This window comes from Thalassophryne amazonica, chromosome 2, assembly GCF_902500255.1.
Source record: "Thalassophryne amazonica chromosome 2, fThaAma1.1, whole genome shotgun sequence".
NCBI classification, from domain to species: Eukaryota; Metazoa; Chordata; class Actinopteri; order Batrachoidiformes; family Batrachoididae; genus Thalassophryne; species Thalassophryne amazonica.
Genome location: NC_047104.1, coordinates 103632781 through 103659915, shown reverse-complemented (window position 1 = coordinate 103659915; position 27135 = coordinate 103632781). Strand labels below are relative to the sequence as shown.

Below are 27135 nucleotides of genomic sequence, written 5' to 3'. Positions count from 1 at the left end.
AAAGCTTCTGGGGAAAACCTGGTCTTGTTAGGAGAGACGGCATCCATCCCACTTTGGATGGAGCAGCTCTCATTTCTAGAAATCTGGCCAGTTTTCTTAAATCCTCCAAACCGTGACTATCCAGGGTTGGGACCAGGAAGCAGAGTTGTAGTCTTACACACCTCTCTGCAGCTTCTCTCCCCCTGCCATCCCCTCATTACCCCATCCCCGTAGAGACGGTGCCTGCTCCCAGACCACCAAAAGAAGAAAAAATAATATAGCACCTTCAACTGCACCACAGACTAAAACAGTTAAATGTGGTCTATTAAACATTAGATCTCTCTCTTCTAAGTCCCTGTTAGTAAATGATATAATAATTGATCAACATATTGATTTATTCTGCCTTACAGAAACCTGGTTACAGCAGGATGAATATGTTAGTTTAAATGAGTCAACACCCCCGAGTCACACTAACTGCCAGAATGCTCGTAGCACGGGCCGAGGCGGAGGATTAGCAGCAATCTTCCACTCCAGCTTATTAATTAATCAAAAACCCAGACAGAGCTTTAATTCATTTGAAAGCTTGTCTCTTAGTCTTGTCCATCCAAATTGGAAGTCCCAAAAAGCAGTTTTATTTGTTGTTATCTATCGTCCACCTGGTCGTTACTGTGAGTTTCTCTGTGAATTTTCGGACCTTTTGTCTGAGATAATTATAGTGGGCGATTTTAACATCCACACAGATGCTGAGAATGACAGCCTCAACACTGCATTTAATCTATTGTTAGACTCGATTGGCTTTGCTCAAGATGTAAATGAGTCCACCCACCACTTTAATCATACCTTAGATCTTGTTCTGATTTATGGTATGGAAATTGAAGACTTAACAGTATTCCCTGAAAACTCCCTTCTGTCTGATCATTTCTTAATAACATTTACATTTACTCTGATGGACTACCCAGCAGTGGGGAATAAGTTTCATTACAGTAGAAGTCTTTCAGAAAGCGCTGTAACTAGGTTTAAGGAGATGATTCCTTCTTTATGTTCTCCAATGCCATATACCAACACAGGGAAGAGTAGCTACCTACACTCTGTGAGTGAGATAGATTATCTTGTCAATAGTTTTATATCCTCATTGAGGACAACTTTGGATGCTGTAGCTCCTCTGAAAAAGAGAGCCTTAAATCAGAAGTGCCTGACTCCGTGGTATAACTCACAAACTCACAGCTTAAAGCAGATAACCCGTAAGTTGGAGAGGAAATGGCGTCTCACTAATTTAGAAGATCTTCACTTAGCCTGGAAAAAGAGTCTGTTGCTCTAAAAGCCCTCCGTAAAGCTAGGACATCTTACTACTCATCACTAATTGAAGAAAATAAGAACAACCCCAGGTTTCTTTTCAGCACTGTAGCCAGGCTGACAAAGAGTCAGAGCTCTATTGAGCCGAGTATTCCTTTAACTTTAACCAGTAATGACTTCATGACTTTCTTTGCTAATAAAATTTTAACTATTAGAGAAAAAATTACTCATAACCATTCCAAAGACATATCGTTCTCTTTGGCTGCTTTCAGTGATGCCGGTATTTGGTTAGACTCTTTCTCTCCGATTGTTCTGTCTGAGTTATTTTCATTAGTTACTTCCTCCAAACCATCAACATGTCTATTAGACCCCATTCCTACCAGGCTGCTCAAGGAAGCCCTACCACTAATTAATGCTTCGATCTTAAATATGATCAATCTGTCTTTATTAGCTGGCTATGTACCACAGGATTTTAAGGTGGCAGTAATTAAACCATTACTTAAAAAGCCATCACTTGACCCAGCTATCTTAGCTAATTATAGGCCAATCTCCAACCTTCCTTTTCTCTCAAAAATTCTTGAAAGGGTAGATGTAAAACAGCTAACTGATCATCTGCAGAGGAATGGTCTATTTGAAGAGTTTCAGTCAGGGTTTAGAATTCATCATAGTGAAGGTTACAAATGATCTTGTTATGGCCTCAGACAGTGGACTCATCTCTGTGCTTGTTCTGTTAGACCTCAGTGCTGCTTTTGATACTGTTGACCATAAAATTTTATTACAGAGATTAGAGCATGCCATAGGTATTAAAGGCACTGCGCTGCGGTGGTTTGAATCATATTTATCTAATAGATTACAATTTGTTCATGTAAATGGGGAATCTTCTTCACAGACTAACCCTACTCTGGATGGCATTACCCTGACCTCTAGTAATACTGTGAGAAATCTTGGAGTCATTTTTGATAAGGATATGTCATTCAATGCGCATATTAAACAAATATCTAGGACTGCTTTTTTCCATTTGCGCAATATCTCTAAAATTAGAAAGGTCTTGTCTCAGAGTGATGCTGAAAAACTAATTCATGCATTTATTTCCTCTAGGCTGGACTATTGTAATTCATTATTATCAGGTTGTCCTAAAAGTTCCCTGAAAAGCCTTCAGTTAATTCAAAATGCTGCAGCTAGAGTACTGACAGGGACTAGAAGGAGAGAGCATATCTCACCCATATTGGCCTCTCTTCATTGGCTTCCTGTTAATTCTAGAATAGAATTTAAAATTCTTCTTCTTACTTATAAGGTTTTGAATAATCAGGTCCCATCTTATCTTAGGGACCTCATAGTACCATATCACCCCAATAGAGCACTTCGCTCTCAGACTGCAGCCTTACTTGTAGTTCCTAGGGTTTGTAAGAGTAGAATGGGAGGCAGAGCCTTCAGCTTTCAGGCTCCTCTCCTCTGGAACCAGCTCCCAATTCGGATCAGGGAGACAGACACCCTCTCTACTTTTAAGATTAGGCTTAAAACTTTCCTTTTTGCTAAAGCTTATAGTTAGGGCTGGATCAGGTGACCCTGAACCATCCCTTAGTTACGCTGCTATAGACTTAGACTGCTGGGGGGTTCCCATGATGCACTGAGTGTTTCCTTCTCTTTTTGCTCTGTATGCACCACCCTGCATTTAATCATTAGTGATTGTCTCTGCTCCCCTCCACAGCAGGTCTTTTTCCTGGTTCTCTCCCTCAGCCCCAACCAGTCCCAGCAGAAGACTGCCCCTCCCTGAGCCTGGTTCTGCTGGAGGTTTCTTCCTGTTAAAAGGGAGTTTTTCCTTCCCACTGTCGCCAAGTGCGTGCTCACAGGGGGTCGTTTTGACCGTTGGGGTTTTTCCGTAATTATTGTATGGCTTTGCCTTACAATATAAAGCGCCTTGGGGCAACTTTTTGTTGTGATTTGGCGCTATATAAATAAAATTGATTTGATTTGATTTGATTTACTATATGCAGAGAGGGGGGGAAAAAAATTCTCCCACGACTTAAGAATGTTGCAGCCACCAACTGTGAAATCTCCTCCAAGTAACCTGTTCTCTTAACTAAAAAGACTGCAATATTTTTGTGGAACCTCCCTGGACATAACTGTAACTATTGTATTTGCCACTTAAGAACATTGTTGTTTTACTTCACAGAAAGAGATGCTCCTCTGGAAGGAGATGGAGGGACTCCAATGAAGTCTGCCCCTGCCTACATATCTGAACTCAGCAAACACCAAAAACCTTAAAAAGAACACAAGATATTCTGTAGCAACAATCATGATTGTGGTGTGGCATTAAGTTGAAAATATTTGATAGAAACATACTAGCTCTGTGTCTTCAGTCCAATATGGAGAAATGACTCCTCCTCTTCAGGAAAAGCAGACAGGGGATTTAAATTTTGGGATAAAAAGGGGCTAAGGAAAATAGGTGATCTTTACAAGCCATAAAAGGTGCTGCTGACATATGAAAAAATAGCTGATAAATTCAACATACCCCTTAATCACGTCTTTAAATATCTGCAGTTGAGAAACTTCATTAGAACACAACAAAATCGAATCTTATGCATTCCCTCAGTGTCTGCTATAGAAAATGAAATGACTAAGAACTGTGTAGAGAAGGGCTTAATTTCTAAAAATATATACAGTAAATGCCTGGTAGATGGATGTGCAAAGACATCTGTGGAGAGGTTGGAGGCATCGAGAGGGGATGTACATGAAGACATCTCAATGGGAGAGTGGGAGGAGGCATGTACTAAAGAATGAATGAATGAATGAATGAATTTATTTATTCGGCACACACAGACTCAAAAATAACAACAAAAAAAAGCTCATAAAGAAAACAATTTAACAACACACCCATGTGCTCCAAAGGGTGTAGGCAGAAGCAAAAGCTTATACACGGCCACCCCTTTAATGATAAAAATAAAAATGTATACATATGATAACAAATATAAAATATAAATTAATCACTGAACCAAAATTTCAAAACACAAACAAGTAAAGAACAGTACAGAATGCACAAACCCAAAAACAAAATCGATACACCTAATTCATCTTGCTTTAACAAGTAATGAAATGATTTTTATAAAGCTTTTTAAAAGACAATACCAAATATTTTAATGTTATCAGGACACCTATTACAAATGTTAACACCCTTAAAAGTGTAGATGGCACTATATGTAATGTCTTTTGAGTATTTAAAACTAAAATTTAACAGCTTGAAATGTATCCTTTCCTGGTGCGCAGTTACTGAAGAGATAAATATTCCGATTTTGAACTGTGCACCACTAAAAAAACCAGGAACTTCCGGATGAGTCCCGACATTGGAGAAGAAGGAGGAAGTGACATCAGCACGAGAACCATTATATTAATAGCCCCATTAATTTATGGATTTTTACAGGCTACTGACAGCCCCGTTTCCACCGAGTGGTTCGGGTCAGAGCCGCAAGGTGGTTTTGCTGTCAGAACTGTTAATTCTTGCCGGAAGAATCCTTTTTATTAGCAGGTGGAACACTTACACTGACGAGCACGGACATACGGGGTCTGTGTGTCTCCACTCAACACGGAGGCAAAACTGAGTATTTTCACATTATTTTATTTTTATTGTTTTGTCGATCATGGGATAATTTCATCGCGTGCAGACTGAGACGTTATGAGTAGATGAGGTGCTGAGAGTTAACAGCAGAGACTCGAACCATCATGGACTTTTCTTCCGCCAGGACAATGAATTAAATTATTTTCATGTCGTTTTGTAAAGGTAGATATGTTTTCATCAGACTGAAGATGATCTCACTGAAATGGACAGGTAAGACTATATTATTTACTCTTTGTGTGAATGGTTTTAATATTTAATAATAGCATGTTTACTGTACTAAAGTACAGTACACTAACTGTATTAAAGAAGGAAACAATATTTATTTTAAAAATAGCTGATATTTTCAGTCCCTCGTGTCACTTTTCAGATTTGAAATGTATGTACCTGTTTCTAAGGAAAAAAAACATAAAAAAAAAATCCACACTTCCTCATCACTTTTTTCTGATCTCAAGAATAGTAAAACAAACTTTTTAAAAAAAATTTTTTAATCAGTCGATTATGACCACAGAGCTGGGAAAAAACGTTTATCCTCTCCTGTATGCCAAAATCGCTTGCATTATTTATTTATTTTATAATCACCATTCTGTGTTCTGAACTCTGCCACTATTGTCATTGTTGTCAGACTGAAGGTTTTCTTCCAAGGTTTAGTCTCCCTCATTGTGGTCTAAATAAGGCTCAAAACCATAAGGCTGTGTCCCCAAGAGCTTCTTCAGAAACACCTTCAGAATGGACTTTAAAAAGGTTTCACACTAGGAAAAAATCGTCCGAAAACAGCTCGACCTCTGCTGTGTTTACAATTGATTTGGGCTTGAATCAGCAGTTCCTGTTCTCGTGATGACGTAGCAACAATATGGCCGAGGCTGAGGGCTGAAATAGAGTGCAGGCTTCAGACAGCTGTTGTTGATCTGCGCACTTATCATCAACTTTTATTGTTCAAGAGTTTTTAAAAATATTAACATTTCATCATTTTCAGTGATTATTTGTGCATATTTTTGGTGTCACCTACACTTTATCAGAAACACAAAGACTTTTAACAGCAGGTCGAATCTTTGAGTTCTCAAATAATAATGTTCCTCACAAACAAAATGAGTGGTTCGGGCATCTGGTAAGGATGCGCCCTGGGCGCCTCCCTAGGGAGGTGTTCCAGGCACATCCATCTGAGAGGAAACCCAAGGGAAGACCCAGGACTAGGTGGTGAGATTATATCTCAATGGCCTGGGAACGCCTCTGGATCTCCCAGTTAGACATGGTCAATGTGGCCTGGAAAAGGGAAGTCTGGGGTCCCTTGCTGGAGCTGGTGCTCCCGCGACCCGATCCCAGATAAGCGGTTGAAGATGAGTAAGTGTATATGTGTTTTCCAACTTAATTTATCATCAATAAAAACCACAAGAAATTTTGTTTCATTTATAAGTTCAATTTCAATAATATAATAATAAATGTCTGCATAAATCCCTGGGCTTATTTCCTAATATGGAGCAATATTTTGCTCCATATTAGGAGCACATATTTTGGAGCAAAATTACTGCTCCAAAATGGAGCAATAATTTATTTAAATCAAACCATTCTTTGAACTTCTGTGATTCCCTCTCCATCATGCCCAGAATCTTTCCCAAATGATCCCCACTACAAAACACAGTGGAATCATCAGCAAATAAAATACAACTCACAAACCCTGGGGCACCGCGCAAGTGCTCTTCTGAAGCACAATTGAGAACTACTAATACCCACCTGAAATTACTGCAATATAACTGGTTAATGCAAGCGTATATAACTGCAGAAATCTCAACTGATATAATAGAGCCATACCTGATATTTGTATAAAATGTGAGAAGGAAAAGGGTACACTTTTCCATTGTATTTGATACTGTACTGAAAAGAAAAAAAAAAGAAAAAAAAAACTGGCAAGAAGGGACACAAGGGATCCAAGACTTTTTACAGATTCATGTGCCCTACAGTTGTTTACACTAGGTCTATACCCAGATAATTTGAAGATTAAAAAGAAAACAAATATTTGTAGACTTAAGTATAATATTGGCAAAAAAGAGCCCTACTTTGGAAAGATATGAGAAGACCAAGAGTAAGCAGATGGTTGTCCACGCTATCTACAACTCTCCCTTTGGAGAAAATTACTTACACAATAAAACATCAACAACATAATTTTCATCAGATTTAGGACCCTTCATTTACTACCTAAGAAGAATGGACTTGACCCATGTGATGGAATTGCTTGGACACATGTGAACAGTGGCCCTCAGCCTTCAGGCCAATACAAAAAAAGTGTGAGGTGTTTTCTTTTTTCTTCTTTAAAATGTGTAGTGTATTATTCACAAACCTGATACCAAACCAAGAACTGGAATAAACCATTGGGGGTGTTGACAATGTTTGTTGTGTATATAATTGTTTTTCTTTGTTTTTGTTATGTTGCAAAAATAAAAAGAATGTTGGTAAACAACAAAAACAACAACAAAAAGACCCAGATCAGTGATGGTGTGTAAAATCACAGGGGCCTTGTTCCAAAGTCTGGGCCCAGTGACAGAAAGCCCAATAACCTCAATGTTTCAAGTTTGATCTGGGGACCTGAAAAAGATGGCGACTGAATGACCTCAGAACCCTACCTTGATCACGTAACATCAATACTTTGTCACAAAAGGTTCATTTTGACAGAACATCAATATGAGAAAAGTTGGACAGCCCCTTTGCATCACTATGTAATGCAATGGAAAATACTAACCCTAACAATAGCCATAACTGTCACCGACACATAGATGAATGCGGGCGTGAAACAGATACAGTAGTTCTGTCTGTTATCAAAGAGAAATGATGCAACACAAAAACAAAAAAAAAAGTGACACAAAATGAGCTACCTAACTCATCAAAGTTATCCAAAGGGGCACTAACTGAACATCTAAAAAGTGAGGAGCTGGCAATGAGAATGTGTTGTTCATATTGCAATTTAATAAAACAATGACTTTGTGTTTTCCAATGTTGTTTAAACATTGTACACCTTATTTCATTGTGCCTTAAGGTCTTTTTGTTTTTGTGATTTGTGACACCAACCCCTTCAAATACATACCATACAGATAGACAGATATATAGATATAAACAGATACAGTGGCCTGCAAAAGTATTCAGCCCCTTGGTATTTCATACATTTTAATTTGTTTATGGCATTTCAGATACAAAAAGTAAATCAGGCTTCTCAATATAAAAATTTCTAAAATTATCTTCATTAGACTCAAACAAAGTAAATCTCTACAACTTGATATAAATTAAGTAAAAATATAAAAGCCAAGATGATGGGTTGCATAAGTAATCAGCCCCTTTAGTATAACACCTGTAAATAATCAGTTTAATTGTCAGTTTTCTTCAGACAAGTCAGGAATGGATACATGAACATTTGCAAGTCACTGAATATGTCTTGAACTTTATTTACATCACTTATGAAGAAATACAACCAGTATGGTACTCTATGGTAAAGCTGTGTGGAGTAGACAGTTCTCAAAAACTGAGCAACTGTGCAAGAAAGAGAAGAGTGAGGAAAGCCACCAAGACATACAGACAACCTGGAAGAAGTTACAGGCTTCTGTTGCTGTGAGTGGAGAAATTGTGCATAGTGAATGTTTTGCATTTTGTATCCCCAGTTATACAGCTTCATGATGAAGTGGGACACAGGAGGGTTTTCTTTCACCAAAACATAGGCTTACATATCAGATGTACCTTCTGGCAAATTATAGCTGAAGTTTCAGGTCTTCTTTTTAATAAAATCCTCCTCTACACCACTTCATCATGAAGCTGTATAACTGGGGATACAAAATGCAAAATATGCACTATGCACAATTTCTCCAATCACAGGCAGAGAAGCCTGTAACTTCTTCTGGGTTGTCTGGATGTCTTGGTTGCTTTCCTCACGCTTCTCCTTCTTGCACAGTCACTCAGTTTTTGATAACTGTCTTCTCCACACAGATTCACCACAGAGTGCCATATTGTTTGTATTTCTTCATACATGATGTAAATAAAGTTCAAGACATATTCAGTGACTTGGAAATGTTCATGTATCATCCCCTGACTAATCATTTACAGGTATTATACCAAAGAGGCTGATTACTTATGCAACCCATCATCTTGGCTTTTATATTTTTTATTTAATTTATATCAAGTTGTATAAATTTACTTTCAGTTTGAGTCTAAGGAAGATAATTTTAGAAATTTTTATATTGAGAAGCCTGATTTACTTTTTGTATTTGAAATGCCATAAACAAATTAAAATGCGTGAAATACCAAGGAGCTGAATACTTTTGCAAGACACTGTAGATAGATAGATAGATATAGAGGTGCACCGATCGATCGGGCACCGATCATTATCGGCCGATCACGCCTTGATCAGTTTGATCAGTTATCAGCAAAATGCGCAGATCAAAAGGACCGATCACAACAGTGCAGGCAGTAGCGCAGGGAGCGCTTGGTCCTGTCATGACATGCTTTCCTCTGTGACTTAAACTAATTTTGACTTCTGATATGAGCTGGACGGACAAGGACAGCAGTCGCCATCATCTAATGTAGTCCATGTCTGTCCAGCTCATATCAGAAGTCAAAATGAGTCAAATGGCTCTGAGAGATCTAAATAGACTGCTGTGTAATGAATGGAACCACACTGCCATCTAGTGGATATCCAGTGTGCGTGAGTGTGTATTTGTGAATCAGTAGGCATTTTGATTTTGTTTATTTTTTCATATGAGTGTAGAGGTACAGAGAGTACAAAGAAGCTTTGTTCATTTGATTTGCTTATATTGTGAACTGCCATGATACTGGAATTGACAACTAAGTTTGAAATAAAAAAAAAATTGACTGAATTGATTGATTGATTTGTTTGTGGATCTGTGGATTTCGCGAAAAGAATGTCTCAAAATTCCGTCACAGAGAAAAGCGATGAATGCATGTAATTGGTGATCCACAAATGCTGAAACTCAATTCACAAATACAATTTCCAGTTTTCCAAATGTATTTTTTTTTTTTTTTTACAAATTAAGTTTTATTTTTGCAAATGCAACATTATTTGCAAAGACCAATTTACAAGTTACAAATATGAAATTTGCATTTGTGGATATCTGAACACATTTGCAAATCAATTAATCAATCAATTATTTGTAGATCATCCTGTGTGCATTTACAAATATTAATGAGACAATTTTAACCCCATAGAATGAGGGCTGTATTTTACATTCTCAACGTATTCTCTGTAGGCTGTAACCTGAGCAACATGAAACATGGAAAAAAAAAGCTTCCTGGTAGAACAAAGTCAGTGTAATAAAACAAAAGTTGGCAGTTTATTCTAGTGTCTTTATTTGAATGCATGTTTTTTGTTTTCATCATTAAGTTTTAATGCAAAAATAGTCCTATACATTAGACCTATATTCTTATTTTGGGCATGATCCAAATATGTACTTGATTGGTTTCGGCCTTGATTGGTATCGGCAGATCAAAATTTCAGTGATCTGTGATCGGCCTAAAAAATCCTGATCGGTGCACCTCTAATAGAGTATGAGGAAAGTGCACCAATGTGATGCATTCTTTTCAGAACCCAGCCCATTTTCATGAAAATGGTATTTCATCATGTCTCCACTAGAATGTTTGGGCTGGAATAAATGAGTTCATTGTGTTCTGCGTGTCCTTGAGAGGGAGATGTGGTTAAAAAGTAAGTCTGTTATCGAGAGAGAGAGAGAGAGAGAGAGAGAGAGAGAGAGAGAGAGAGAGAGAGAGAGAGAGAGAGAGAGTCAGTTTGGTAAAATATGCTGCAAACGGGGATCCGTGCGTCCTTGGCCCTGACACATTTGACAGATCGTCTGATACACCGTGCTCTCCGCTACACACAGGAATGTACTAATATTTGCCGAATCCATCAGACTACAGCTGCCTTCAAAATATAAAGGAAACAAAAGACCATTTTCAAAAGGCTATAAGACAGCAGAGGGTGGAACCACCTGGATCTGTTAGATCCTTTTTGAATCAACAGAGTCCACTCAACTATGTACACATTCAAGGATCAGCACCTGGCACACGATGAACACAAAACAAGCCTTTTTTTAAACTGCCCCCACTTCTTCTTCTTTTGGAATGTTGGTACACAATGATGTCATGATGGACAAGCTTTGCCCCTGGGTGTCCACAAAGAGCTTTCCTTATTCTGAAAAACAGGAAGGAACAGACACAGCAACCTTCAAAAACAACTAGAGAGATAAAAACTGCACTTAAATGTTGCTTTCCTCCTGCTTGTATGTTTCACAGAATCCTGGGTTTCAATTTTGAGGTTATCACAAAACTTGCACCAAGTCAAGAAGAAATGTAAAAAGGATGAGTTAAACTCACAATTCTCATCAATTTCCCTGTGTCACAACTGAGTTGCAGACAAGCTAGCATGAGCCCACTCACTGATACATGCCATTGTGTGGCAGAAAGATCAGTTTTGTCCACTGTGAACCAAAGAATTAATAACAAATGCAAGCTGGCTGAAGTGGGCTGTGTTCACATAAACTAAGAATGTTGAAGATGTATGTCATTTCACAAGCTGTCAACACTTGTCAGATTTCCAGGGCTACATCGAGTTTTGCACACCTTAAAATTCCAGACATTTTTCCCTTTACTTACACACTTACTGGATGACATGAGCCACACAAAAGCACCTATAATATGACATATGTACTGTAACAATATTTTCAAAATAACGTGGGTGAAGCTACTCTTGTTTGAAAGTGAAACTTTTACTGTACATAATGTACACTATTCTGCGTTTCCACATTCAGATTTAGAGCTGGGTACCAATATAACTGACTTGTACCACTTTTTGCCACCATTCGCTTGGGGTACCAAAATAATGGAACGGGAACAAAAGAGAGGAGATTAACCCTTTTAAATTAATTTTATTAGTAAACAGAGCGGGTCTCGGCCTCAACTTTATCTAAAGTCTGAGTCTGTTAGTGAAGCTTAGGGCTAGTGGCCAGAGATCTGCTTTCCTATTGCTTAATCCTGATGAATTATACCTTAACCTCCTGACTACCAGGGAATATATATATGAATATATATATATATATATATATATATATATATATATACGTATATATACACACAAGGTCTGTGAGAGAAGTAACGGCCTTATTATTTTTTTCAAAAACTATATGGATTTGAATCACGTGTGATTACATCAGACATGCTTGAACCCTCGTGGGCATTTTTTTCACGCCTGTCGGTTACGTCATTCGCCTGTGGGCAGTCTTTAAGTGAGGAGTGGCCCACCCTCTCGTCGATTTTTTCATTGTTTAGGAATGGCTCAGAGACTGCTGCTTTGTTTGATAAAAATTTTTTCAAAACCTGTAAGGCACAACTGAGTGGACACCATTCGATAAATTCAGCTGGTTTTCGGTGAAAATTTTAACGGCTGATGAGAGATTTTGGAGTTTTACTGTCGCCGTAAGGATGGCCCACGGCACCTGATGGCAATCTGCGCTCCGAGGCGGCGTAGTCTCGCTGTTTCAAGCTGAAAACTTCTTAATTTCAGGCTCTGTGGACCCAAGACGTCGTGAGATAACAGAGAACTTTCAGAAGAATTCGGGATCAGGAGTTTATCCAGACATTCCACTGTTAAAGGAGATTTTGTAATGAAAGAACGTGCGGGCAGATTCGCATGTCGGGCCGGACCAGACCGTGGGGGGTCACCACAGGAAAAACACCTCCGTTTTTAAACCTTAATGGATAAGTTGGAACATGCCCAAGCTGTTAAACAATTTCTCAGATACTCACTTGTTGAAAGCCATCAAAAGCCGCCTGAATTTTACAAATGGTTTTCAACACGGAGGTGTTTTTCATGTCGCAGCGCAGACGGATTTGCCACGTCGTCACGGATCCGACTCGGCAAATTCGTCCGCACATTCTTTCATTACAAAATCTCCTTTAACAGTGGAATGTCCGGGTAAACTCCTGATGCTGGCTTCTTCTGAAACTTCTCTGTTCTCTGATGACGTCCTGGGTGAACAGAGCTTTAAATTAGGATGTTTTCAGCTCGAAACAGCCAGACGGACGCCACCTCTAACCGCGCCGTGCCGATCCGCTTTGTGGGCTGTGCTTAAAGCGAAAGAAACTCCACAATCTCTCATCAGCTGTTAAACTTTACACCGAAAACCAGCTGAATTTCTCGAATAGTGTCCACACGGATATCCCTCACCGGTCCTGAAAAAATATGATAAAGCAACGTGCGCCGTCTCCCTGCAGCTTCTCAGACAAAGAGATTCCGACGGGAGGGGGAGTCCACACCTCACTCAAAGCCTGCCCACAGGCGAATGACGTCACCAACAGGCATGACAAAACTCACGCATGCGCACGAGGGTTCAAGCTTGTATGACGTAAAAACATGAATCAAATCCATTTATTTTTTGAAAAAAATAAAAAGGACCGCTTTTTTTTAATCACAGACCTCGTATATGTCAGGAGGCTATGTGTAATTTTATGGCTGACTGATTCTGTTTTCTTTTTCTCTGCCCAAGATGCGGCTGGATCCCAGTGCTGGATTGGATGATTTCTGTGGCGGGATGGACTCTGCTGTAGGAACAGATCCAATGAGTGGCTTGATGACCCCCCCCCCCAACCCTCTCTCCCTCTGACATTGTACTGGACACCTACATGGTCTCTCGTCAATTGTTGTTGTGTTGTGTTCTGTATTCTAAACCTTTTTGGTAGAATGGCCAAAGCAGTGGGTCACCCCTTTGAGTCAGGTCTGCTTGAAGTTTCTTCCTCAATATCATCAGAGGGAGATTTTCCTCATCACTGTTGCCTCTGTGCTTGCACTAGGGGTTGGTAAGGTTAGACCGCAGTCTCGTCTAAACCCTGCATGATATTGCAGGACTTGACCACTTACGGGGACCTCCACTCCCATTGTGCAATATATACACATCATAACTTCACATGGATAAATGGTGTACTGTTTTGTTTTCGGCTGCAATCAGCGAAGCAGTCGCGAAAAGAGGTTTTTCCAGTTCAGTTCAGTAGCTCTGTTATCAATATAAGTGTTCCACCTGCCAATCAAAAGGATTCTGCCAGCTAGACTTAACCATTCTGACACAGAAAACACCGTGCAGCACCAACCCAAACCACTCAGTGGGGGCAGTAGCCTGTAAAAATCCATAAATTAATGGGACTATTAAAATAATGCTTCTCTTGCTGATGTCACTTCCTCCTTCTTCTCCAATGTAGGAAGTCGCTCAAAAGTTCCTGTTTTTTAGTGGCGCGCAGTTCAAAACCTGAATATTTATCTCTTCAGTAGCTGCGCACCAGGAAAGGATAAATGTCAAACTGTTGTTTAATTTTAGTCTTAAATACTCAAAAAAACATTACATATCGTGTCACCTACACTTTAATGGTAGCTACATCATCAAAGGTTCGTGCTTTTGTTTCATGTAGAATTTATTACTGTAATGTTTTATTTTCTGGTTTGCCACACACTGGTTTGAAATGCTGCTTCTAGAATTCCAACCAAGAAAAGAAAAATCAAGCCATATTACTATTTAAACCACATATAGCACAGACCAAAAATTATGTTTGAAATACTCATTCAGGGTTGGCAAAACATCAGATTTCATCAAAAACTTTTCTAATTATGACATACCACCTGAATATCACTTATGATAATGCATGTCACATATCACGTGATATGCATATCACATGTTGGCTGCACTTTCCTGTCATCCACAGAGACATTCAACACATTTGAGTCAGCAATTAAAATAATGAGGAAATCGTTGGATTTTCCATAGATGTGCGCATGCACGCATGCACGCACACACACACACAAAAAAATACAAGCTTTGCACAATATCTATTTTATATTATATATCAAACTATGTATATACAAAATGTCATGCCTTTTACAATAAAATGCACAACTGCCAAACTACACGGAAAATATGCAAACACCACACTGAAAGCTCGCAGACTGGGTCCAAATGATCAAATTTCTCCCTGTAAAGCAACAGCTGTGCTCATTGTATCACATGACATGAGATCCAACACACATATGCCATTTTGTTATGTTACAACCTTATTCCAAAATGAAGGAAATTCATTTTTCCCCTCAAAATTCTACTCTCACCCCATAATGACAACATGAAAAAAATGTTTGAAATTTTTGCTAACAACTCAACTCATCTTCAACTGCTTATCCGGGACTGGTTTGCAAGATAAGTGCTTACGTAAGGCCACTTACTTGTAGGCCACCCTTAATTGTAGTAAGCATAAATCTTTGCTAATTTATTAAAAATTAAAAAAAAAAAACTAAGAAATGACACGTACATAAGTATTCACACCCTTTGCTCAATACTTTGTTGATACACCTTTGGCAGCAATTACAGCCTGAAGTCTTCTTGAATATGATGTCACCTATCTTTGGGCAGTTGTGACCATTCCTCTTTGTAGCAAGCTCCTCCTCTCAAGCTCCATCAGGTTGGATGGGGAGCATCGGTGCACAGCCATTTTCAGATCTCTCTGGATTCAAATCTGGGCTCTGGCTGGGACACTCAAGGACATTCACGGAGGTATCCTAATGCCACTCCTTTGATATCTTGGCTGTGTGCTTAAGAACAGTGTCCTGTTGAAAGATGAACCATCTCCCCAGTCTGAGGTCAAGAGCACTCTGGAGCAGGTTTTCATTCAGTATGTCTCTGTACATTGCTGCATTCGTCTTTCCCTCATCCTGGCATTTATCTTTCCCTCAATCCTGACTAGTCTCCCAGTTCCTGCTGCTAAAAAACATCACCACAGTATGATGCTGCCACCACGCTTCACTGTAAGGATGGTGCCTGGTTTCCTCTAAACATGATGCCTGGCATTCACGATAAAGAGTTCAATCTTTGTCTCATCAACTCCAGAGAATTTTGTTTCTCATGGACTGAGAGTCCTTCAGGTGACTTTTGACAAACTCCAGGGGGGCTACCATGTACCTTTTACTACGGACGGAGTGGCTTCTCTCTGGCCACTGCACCATACAGGCCTGATTGGTGGATTGCTGCAGAGATGGCTGTCCTTCTGGAAGGTTCTCCTCTCTCCACAGAGTAATGCTGGAGCTCTGACAAAGTGGCCATCGGGTTCTTGGTCACCTCCCTGACTAAGGCCCTTCTGCCCCAATCACTCAGTTTAGCCTGGTGGCCAGCTCTCGGAAGAGCCCTAGTGGATTTAATATATATATATATATATATATATATATATATATATACACTCAACAAAAATATAAACGCAACACTTTTGGTTTTGCTCCCATTTTGTATGAGATGAACTCAAAGATCTAAAACTTTTTCCACATATACAATATCACCATTTCTCTCAAATATTGTTCACAAACCAGTCTAAATCTGTGACAGTGAGCACTTCTCCTTTGCTGAGATAATCCATCCCACCTCACAGGTGTGCCATATCAAGATGCTGATTAGACACCATGATTAGTGCACAGGTGTGCCTTAGACTGCCCACAATAAAAGGCCACTCTGAAAGGTGCAGTTTTATCACACAGCACAATGCCACAGATGTCGCAAGATTTGAAGGAGCGTGCAACTGGCATGCTGACAGCAGGAATGTCAACCAGAGCTGTTGCTCGTGTATTGAATGATCATTTCTCTACCATAAGCCGTCTCCAAAGACATTTCAGAGAATTTGGCAGTACATCCAACCAGCCTCACAACCGCAGACCACGTGTAACCACACCAGCCCAGGACCTCCACATCCAGCATGTTCACCTCCAAGATCGTCTGAGACCAGCCACTCGGACAGCTGCTGAAACAATCGGTTTGCATAACCAAAGAATTTCTGCACAAACTGTCAGAAACTGTCTCAGGGAAGCTCATCTGCATGCTCGTCGTCCTCATCGGGGTCTCGACCTGACTCCAGTTCGTCGCCGATTTGACTGGGCAAATGCTCACATTCGCTGCCGTTTGGCACGTTGGAGAGGTATTCTCTTCACGGATGATGCGAAGGAGATGTGTTGCACTGCATGAGGCAAATGGTGGTCACACCAGATACTGACTGGTATCCCCCCCAAATAAAACAAAACTGCACCTTTCAGAGTGGCCTTTTATTGTGGGCAGTCTAAGGCACACCTGTGCACTAATCATGGTATCTAATCACCATCTTGGTATGGCACACCTGTGAGGTGGGATGGATTATCGAAGTGCTCACTATCACAGATTTAGACTGGTTTATGCACAGTATTTGAGGGAAATGGTGATATTGTGTATGTGGAAAAAGTTTTAGATCGTTGAGTTAATCTCATACAAAATGGGAGCAAAACCAAAAGTGTTGTGTTTATATTTTTGTTGAGTATATACATATATATATATATATATATATATATATATATATATTTGCAAAAATCTTCAAAAACAAATTTTTTTTTCACATTGTCATTATGGGGTATTTTGATGACAAAACTGAATTTCCTCCATTTTGGAATAAGGCTGTAATATAAAAAAAGTGGAAAAAGTGAAGCGCTGAGAAGACTTTCTGGATGCACCGTATAAGTAATACTGAATAAAGCCAAGAGGATGACATCTGCAGTAGCTCTGTGTCTGTGTCGACAGTCCTGGCAAGGAAGAGGAACAAGCACAATAGAACCCCTTTTTGGGGCAGAAGAAGTGCTTAAACCCCACCACCACACACACACACACACACACACACACACACACACACACACACACACACACACACACACACACACACACACACACACACACACACACACACAGTAAAAGCAATCTATTAACATAAACTGATAAGAATTTCAGATATAATTTGTTAAGATAATGTAGCACTAATTCAATAATAGAAAATGGTCACACATTTTTAAGTTCTGTTGATGCTGAGCTGCATCAGAATACACAATGACATCACCTTACATTCAAGAATGGCATGACTCATTGATATATTAACAAGTGAAGATTACACGGAGAACATATAGAAGAGTATGCATACCTTTGCCAAATGAAGTAATAAAGGGAACGCCATTTTTAATTCTTCTACCTGTCTAGCCTATTATGCACACGTGAGAACATTTGTTCCAAAAGGGCGATGTAAAGAAGCCCCATTTAACAGAATGTTCTCAAACACAGGTGTTGTAAAGGTATTGAAATGTCCCAGAAGAGTGTTTTCACTTTGCAATCACTAATTTGCAGTACTGAAGAAAGGTTTTGGTATTGTCCAACCAACATGCTGTAGCTATTATTTTTCTGGCTTTACTTTCTTGTTTCTTTCTTTTTTTTGGTCATACCCATGTTTCTCACCATAGTTACTAGCTTAACTTGTTGGATGATGTTCCCCTGAAGGTTGTCCGTGGGCAAAGCACACAAACAAGCACACGCCCAGTGTTCAGCAGGTGGCCAACATTCACTCAGTTGCCTATTCATGCAGTCATCTACATTTTTGCTGTACTAGCCTACCCCATTACCAGCACAGGGAACTACATTTAAAAGATGTCTCACGTTTTTTAATGTCCCAGTTAGCAAGACAACAGAAAAGTACCCATGATTGTAAGTCTCTCATGTGGTAATAATTAGTGATCTCTGATGTATTTTATTGCTCTCACTCTGAGCATTAGCAGGTGCATTTCCGGAAAACGTTTCACTCTGCAATTCTCGGTAGTTTTTAACTCTCACTTAATGCAGTATGTTTGTTTATACAAGTAGTGGACACGCTAGCCGTGCGAATAGCCACTTCCTTTGCATATAACTGTATGCAGTCAAAACAAAGTTACTCTTTCAATCAATCTTTTGCATCAAAGTTCACAGTGCAATAGACCTTGTCCTCTTAATTTAGTGAGTTACAACATGACAGCACTGACTGTTTTTGGGTTATTGTTTGATGGTTTGGATGGACTAACTTGCTCACTCACCCACTCATCTACGTTTTTGCTGTCCAAGCACAGGGGGCATAAATATATCACAGAATACGATCCCTTTAACGTTATAATGCCAAATATGTTGTTTTGCTCAGCAATAACCCAAAAATTAAAATAATAATTTGTTGACTGTGATTACAAACTGAGAAAAACGGCAGAAAATCCTCCATCCGAGCAAACAAAAGTAATTGTTCAACAGCAGTCCACTAACTTTGTTGATCGTTTCAGATACAAACAGAAGTGGTCTTTTAAACGTACTATCGTGTGTAAAGTTGGTATAAATATTAGAGCAAACTCAGAAACGCAAAATATGAGCGATGATCGTATTTCATGTTCGCAGAGGCAGTTGTTGCCAAAAATGTGCCCCCCGTAGTCCAACAGAGAAATCTGATCTCTTTCTCCATGCATGTTCCTCTGAGTTGTAGGTCAGCTATGCGATCAACTGCTCCACAGAGAACCCACTGAGACATTTTTCTTCATTCAAAGAGTCACCAGAAGAAACAACAACAATGCGGCTTCGAGCAGCGATTCACCGTTTAACATGTCGATGACCAAATATGGTCACGTGAACATTTTGCCTCCACTCAAAAGCACCTTGCAACTTTTTTTCCAACACTCAACGGCAGGTTTTTAATAATGCGTCTGTCGATATTCGATATGAACGTTTGTTTAATTGTGTGATTTGTTTTTTAAGCCGGTTTTCTACAGCTGTATTTCTTGTGTTACCTCATATTCTCTCCTCTCATCCATGGCTCTGTTCATCGTCACTTTATAATCCACTCACGACGCACAATTCCACTCGCCTATGCGTGGAAAGACTTTGGCCAACTACCTGTGTTTCTCCAAACACTCCGAGTCATGTCTTTCCAACCAAAACCGACAAAAAAAAGGGGGAGAAAAAAAAAAAGCCTCCTTCAAGCCGGAGAGAGAGGCAGGACTTGTTGTCATGGAAACGCGTTGTTTGCCCCCCACTTTTCTCGGGATTTGGCCCCACGCCCTCCTCACACAGGCATTCAGCCTTGTTCATTGTCACGGTGGGCTGAGGACCGTGGACGAATGAGTTGAAGTCTGTTAGTGGGTGAGAACATGTGAATATATTTCAGCCAATATAATCTTGTCCTTCACATCAACCTGCATTCTTACAAAAACCTGTTAAAGGGACTATATTACACTTCTTTAGTAGATAAATATGGTTAGGGTTGCGTTTAACATCCACAAAATGACGTAATTCTGCGAAACTGTAAACATTTCACTGGAGATGGCTCATTTCAGACATCACATGCTCCTGCTGTTCTGCTTCCCGTTGCAGAGGGCGCGGGGGGCAAGCAGCAGCTCCTTTTCATTTAAAGCTGCAGGCACACAAACAGGCTGTTTTGATAAAGGACTGCAGACTCCAAGACAGTGGCATAACTTGTAGCAAGCGCTGCCTCCACTAAATCCCAGTTTAAACAGCTAACATATCATATTATGTACCCAAAACCTTTTTAAACTTCTCAGTTTCAAAACAAATGTGGCTAATGCCTAGCCGTGTTCTCCTCATTGGTATCTAAGTAGGTGTGTCTTCTACTGTTGTTGGTATTATAGCTGGCATGTCTTGTATGGGCAACAAATTGATAATGTTGTAGATTTGTGTGCAGATCTGAATACAGATATATTTTTATCTGATGCATCACCAAGTGTCTACAGTAGAGGTCTTCAACTCATTATAGAAAAGGCCAAGAGGATAGGGCTGCAACAAACGATTATTTGGATCATCGATGAATCTGATGCGGTTTTAACACGATTAATCGGATTAGCAGGGATTTTTTTTTAAATGTGCCAGGGAAACAATTTTTCTCTCCTTCCATCACTTTATTTAACAACAGAACATTATTTGAAAACTTAAAATATTTGAAAATCAACAAATCGTCAAATGTCCCTTGGCTGTTGAAATATAAAATAATAAAGAATAAAACAGTTTATAATAAAGAACAAAAATAATTATTTCAAATGGCATTGCTTTCTCAAAGTGGTGAGTTGCCATAAAACAACACTGAAACATATAAATGTTATAAAATATATGGTGGAAAAAAGAGGTATTTTTGTTGCTGCAAATGAGCAATTAGCATAACCAGTTAACCATAAAACCTAAATCAAAAACTGTAGCCTGACTCATTATATGTACAGCATTCTCTGTATAACTTGTAAACTATGTGGTCATTTCACAATGACACATGTGACTCATGTCTCTTTCTCTAAAATTGTATTGTAGCATTATTAGTTATTATTACTATTATTATTGTTGCTATTATTATTAATATATAAATAAAAATAAATTTAAAAATATTATAATTTGTAATACATTTGACTCTTTTACGACAACAAATGCTGAGCCATTGAAAACAAATGCACAAACATGCTGAAATGCCAGCAGCTTAATGCTAACTTTAACAGTGAAAACGCCATAGACATGCTAACGTGTTAGCATGTCTATTGATTAACTGATTACTGATTAACTGATTCCATCTGCTCAATATGATGTTAATCAGTGAAATCACCTGGTGGAGTGGGTGGTTGCAAAGAAAACCTGCACCCTCTTGGCCCTTTCTGGAATGAGTTGAAGACCTCTGGTCTACAGAAACTACAAACACTTTTTTTTAAGAAACGTGATGACCATAGACAGCAGTACATACACTAGGCACGACAAATGAAGCCTGAACACACCCCCTTCTCAGAGTTTTCATACAAGCTAAAGCCCAGGCTAATTAAGGTTAATCACCCATATTGGCCTCTCTTCATTGGCTTCCTGTTAATTCTAGAATAGAATTTAAAATTCTTCTTCTTACTTATAAGGTTTTGAATAATCAGGTCCCATCTTATCTTAGGGACCTCGTAGTACCATATCACCCCAATAGAGCACTTCGCTCTCAGACTGCAGGCTTACTTGTAGTTCCTAAGGTTTGTAAGAGTAGAATGGGAGGCAGAGCCTTCAGCTTTCAGGCTCCTCTCCTGTGGAACCAGCTCCCAATTCAGATCAGGGAGACAGACACCCTCTCTACTTTTAAGATTAGGCTTAAAACTTTCCTTTTTGCTAAAGCTTATAGTTAGGGCTGGATCAGGTGACCCTAAACCATCCCTTAGTTATGCTGCTATAGACGTAGACTGCTGGGGGGTTCCCATGATGCACTGTTTCTTTCTCTTTTTACTCTGTATGCACCACTCTGCATTTAATCATTAGTGATCGATCTCTGCTCCCCTCCACAGCATGTCTTTTTCCTGGTTCTCTCCCTCAGCCCCAACCAGTCCCAGCAGAAGACTGCCCCTCCCTGAGCCTGGTTCTGCTGGAGGTTTCTTCCTGTTAAAAGGGAGTTTTTCCTTCCCACTGTAGCCAAGTGCTTGCTCACAGGGGGTCGTTTTGACCGTTGGGGTTTTTACATAATTATTGTATGGCCTTGCCTTACAATATAAAGCGCCTTGGGGCAACTGTTTGTTGTGATTTGGCGCTATATAAAAAAATTGATTGATTGATTGATTGATTGATGATTTGGATGAATATCACATATTTTTTGTAGACTAGGTTTTATAACACTGTGACTTCAATTTAAGTTTTAAAAATTATGGCTGACATACTGCCTCAGAAACTGTGGCACTATCAGTGAAGGTAACACCTAAAAGCTATACCTGCTTACGAGTGCTAATACTGCTAACTTCCAAATTAAATGACACTAAAATTTCACTCGAAAGAAATATTGGAGCACATACTTATCAGAAAGTATGTTAGCACAATTAACAACACAGTAAGCAATATTATCGCAGATATTTGTGATAAAATGCTCAGAAAGGTTGAGTACAGAACAGCTCACTGCTAGCTGCTTTGGATAGCGGGAGGCTGCCTGAGCCACAGGAGTAGCTGTCATTCATAGTGACCATGCCCCAAATTGTTCAGAATTTTATTGCTTAAAATAGCTTAAACCGATATGTTAGATGGGGCGGCATGGTGGGTTAGTGGTTATCACTGATGCCTCACAGCAAGAGGTGTAAGCGGGTACTGGAGTAGGCGGGTATAGAAAATGGATGGATGGACAGATGATGTGTTAGATAAAAATCCCCCACCATCTGCACAGTTGTCATGAACAAGCAAACTAGATAAAGAGACCAAAACTACAATTGATCCAGGACCTTCTCACTGTGAAAGCAACAGTGCTATCCACTAAACAAATCTGCTGCCCGTGGCTTATATCAGTTTATTTAAAAAGGTATATATTATCAAAAAAGGGGGAAAAAACAAACTGCCACTATCTGTTTTTGAGCCAGCAGATCAGATTGAGCAGTGTGCATTTCCAGTTGCCATTGCCAAATCCTCACGGGGCCGACACATTACTATCGCACTGTGATCCACCCTCATGTGTTTACAAACAGGGTGAGTGTTCTTAAAGTGAATCCAGCAACCCTGCCCCAAGACTGAACCTAACATGAATGTTTTCATACTGGAGTCTCAATTTAACATGTACTTTTCGACTGTAGGAGGAATTCTGTCAGAACATTAAAATTACACAAAGAAAGTAACCAAATCAGCAATTTGGTGTTTCATCATTTCCCATAATACCCTGGTGGCCGCCTGCACTTCCCAGAATGCCAGCAGAGTTCCGCTGTCTCACAGCGCATGTAAAAGATGGGAAAGTGAGGATGTGGACGGTGTTAATTTAGTGAGTTCACAGGCGATTATGACAATTATACGTGCTCCCAAGATGAGAGGGTAATCTAGAGGAGGTGTGGAACCTGTGATGGACTTCTGCTGTTTCCCAATGTTGTCTTATTGTCCATACTTCACGAGATATGTGTACACTGCAAGTGCTGAGCTCCTGACACCGGATCTCTGCTGAAATTGACATCTCCGTGAGTCACGAACCGCCAGACACCGCGAGATTCACAACTGCAAAACAGAATATTATCAACACAGAATATAACCATACACCCTTCGGCCGAAGGGTGTATGGTTTTCTGAAGTGTGTATAAAGCCATATTCATTGGTGAACAACTTGATAAGGATTTTATCATATACATGTACACTAAAGGCAATAGTAATAAATGCTGTCAATTTTAATCAGAATTTTATTAAATAGAACATTTCTAAACAGTTGTAATAAGACATTGAAAATATCTACGACAAACACATTCAATTGATAATGTCATTGAATAGAACAGAAACAGGTGTATTAAATTACACATTGACAATATCTAGAATCGCACGTGCAGTGACGTCACAGCATATGTATGGATTAGCTGACTACCAAGGCGACATTCATTTTGTGGGTTTTGTTTGGGTGGTATGAAAAATATTACTGGTCTGTGAAAAATATCACAAGGGTGTATTGCTATTTATTCTTTAGTGTTTTATCCAATCATATTGGCGTATCATTTATAGGTATATGAAAATCTGTCTTATAAACAAGAGCACAAACCATTGCTCCTTGCAAGTAGTGCCCAGACACATGGAAAAGCAAGCAGCAGAATCTCATATATATATATATATATATAGAGAGAGAGAGAGAGAGAGAGAGAGAGAGAGAGAGAGAGAGAGAGAGAGAGAGAGAGAGAGAGAGAGAGAGAGAGAGAGAGAGAGAGAGATGCCAGATGCTCTTCCTGACAAAGCTCCATATTACATGAAGTGTGTATAATTCCAAAGAATGTTTTTGATACCCCCCCCAAATTAAAACTGCAAATGTACATTCCATGAACATCTCTATTATTTTTCCCCATTTCAACTCTCTTGACAGAGGCAAAACTGCAAACATTGCATCACTGTCGAAATACTTATGTACCTCACTAAGTATATATAAACTCTTATTTTCTCCAACTTTGTAAGCAAAAAACATAAATATGGGCCTAAAATATATAATATAATAAGTATACTTGACTTCCTGTAACTAAATCCAAGTGAAACCTCGTCAGTTTGACTGTGGTTCTGGCGCAATCACTGAATAATAAAAAACATCTTTGTCGTAATAAAACATCAGCTCATGCAAACTGCTTCAATTTGTGCATGTTCGTTTGGACACATTTCCTCAAAGCAACATCCAAGAACAGCAATTTATAGGAGACAGAAACAAGAGGAGAAAGCCACATGTATTCCCTACGCGTGACAAACTTCTGTGGTATGTTCTGAATGCGTGTCAGTGGTCAGAAGCATTGTAATGTATTCATCTGTTCATAATGGAATATAAAGTAGAAAGAGGCTAAGAGAGTACAAACTGTTAGTATCTCCTACTCAGCAGCAGTATTCCCTCCTTTAACTAGTTGGTTGGATTCACTGTTAACACCAGATCATCTCTTTGTGGAATTCTTAGGAAACTGAAATTCAGACTGGATGTGTCGTGTCCGATTATTTTACTGTATTACGGTTTTTCTGTGTTTAAGCTCCAGTCATTTGTAAATTTTACAACGGTATATGATTATTTTAACAAATTTGTACTGTTAAATTCAGAGTTCAGTTTCGTTCCACATTTTTCACATTATTGCTTAAATTAAACATGACTCCATTGTTTTTCTTTTTACTTTTGTTAATTTTACAGCCTTTTTTTTTTTTTTTTTTACAGTGTAGCAACACTGCAAAATGCAAAAGGCAGAGTAGACATGTCTCTTTCTACTTTCTGGTTGCTGTATCAACATGGTGCTGCAGCATGACAGCCTCCATGAGGGGGCCCGCCTCCATGAAGGGCTCATTCTAAGCTTATGAAAACACATCGGTTCCTTGTTGCAGATAATTATACACTAACGAGCAGATGGTTATGAATGCTATGTTCCATTTGTGCTCGTAAACACTCCTAAATTATAGCTTTAAAGGCCTGATTGTTCATCATTTTGCATCAAGCATCAAGCTGACCATTTTCATGTGAAAACAAGACAATTGTTGATGTTTTCAACATACGAGGGCTGTCCGTAAAGTATAGGTCCTTTTTATTTTTTTCAAAAACTATATGGATTTCATTCATATGTTTTTACGTCAGACATGCTTGCACCCTCGTGCGCATGCGTGAGTTTTTCCACGCCTGTCGGTGACGTCATTCGCCTGTGAGCACTCCTTGTGGGAGGAGTCGTCCAGCCCCTCATCGGAATTCCTTTGTCTGAGAAGTTGCTGAGAGACTGGCGCTTTGTTTGATCAGAATTTTTTCTAAACCTGTGAGACACATCGAAGTGGACATGGTTCGAAAAATTAAGCTGATTTTCAGTGAAAATTTTAACAGCTGATGAGAGATTTTGAGGTGATACTGTCGCTTTAAGGACTTCCCACTGTGCGAGACGTCGCGCAGCGCTCTCAGGCGCCGTCATCAGCCTGTTTCAAGCTTAAAACCTCCACATTTCAGGCTCTATTGATCCAGGACGTCGTGAGAGAACAGAGAAGTTTCAGAAGAAGTCGGTTTCAGCATTTTATCCGGATATTCCACTGTTAAAGGAGATTTTTTTAATGAAAGACGTGCGGACGGGTCCGCGCGTCGGGACGCAGCCGACGCGGCACGGCGGCACAGGAAAAACACCTCTGTGTTGATAACCATTTGTTAAAATCCAGTTGGCTTTTGATGGCTTTCAGTGGAGTGAGTATATGAGAAATTGTTTATCAGCTGGAGATGTTCCAACTTGTCCTCAAGGCTTCCAACAGAGGTGTTTTTCCTGTGGCGGAGCGTCGCGGCGGCTGCGAGCCGACGCTGCAATCCGCCCGCACGTCTTTCATTAAAAAAATCTCCTTTAACAGTGGAATATCCGGATAAAATGCTGAAACCGACTTCTTCTGAAACTTCTCTGTTCTCTCACGACGTCCTGGATCAACAGAGCCTGAAATGTGGAGGTTTTAAGCTTGAAACAGGCTGATGACGCCGCCTGAGAGCGCTGCGCGACGTCTCGCACCGTGAAAAGTCCTTAAAGCGACAGAATCACCTCAAAATCTCTCATCAGCTGTTAAAATTTTCACTGAAGACCAGCTTAATTTTTCGAACCATGTCCACTTCGATGTGTCTCACAGGTTTAGAAAAAATTTTGATCAAACAAAGCGCCAGTCTCTCAGCAACTTCTCAGACAAAGGAATTCCGACGAGGGGCTGGACGACTCCTCCCACAAGGAGTGCTCACAGGCGAATGACGTCACTGACAGGCTTGGAAAAACTCACGCATGCGCACGAGGGTTCAAGCATGTCTGACGTAAAAACATATGAATGAAATCCATATAGTTTTTGAAAAAAATAAAAAGGACCTATACTTTACGGACAGACCTCGTACTCCTTCTAAAAAATCAAAATGATTTCAAAGAATTTTATTTATTTTTTTTTTTACTGCAAAAATGACAAATTACTCTAAAA

At 39.6% G+C, this 27135-nt stretch overlaps 1 protein-coding gene and 1 long non-coding RNA gene across 5 annotated transcripts in view; one reads left to right on the top strand and one right to left on the bottom strand.

Moving 5' to 3' along the window:
• Positions 1 to 27135, bottom strand: part of dennd2b (DENN domain containing 2B) — a 189901-nt gene that overhangs the window by 155429 nt on the left and 7337 nt on the right. For 2 of the 4 annotated variants that reach the window (XM_034191028.1, XM_034191034.1), the window contains exon 1: positions 19533 to 19704. The exons of 1 other annotated variant lie outside the window; for it this stretch is intronic. In XM_034191028.1, coding sequence (XP_034046919.1) covers positions 19533 to 19552 — 20 coding nt within the window. In that variant the 5' untranslated portion in view covers positions 19553 to 19704. Of the gene's footprint in view, positions 1 to 19532; positions 19705 to 27135 lie in introns of those variants that run through there. One more of the 4 variants, XM_034191003.1, reaches the window with a different exon arrangement.
• On the top strand, positions 1532 to 25597 carry LOC117528418. The gene is made up of 4 exons (XR_004565766.1): positions 1532 to 1543; positions 1857 to 1863; positions 6971 to 6976; positions 25502 to 25597. It is a non-coding gene; the product is annotated as an uncharacterized LOC117528418 (long non-coding RNA).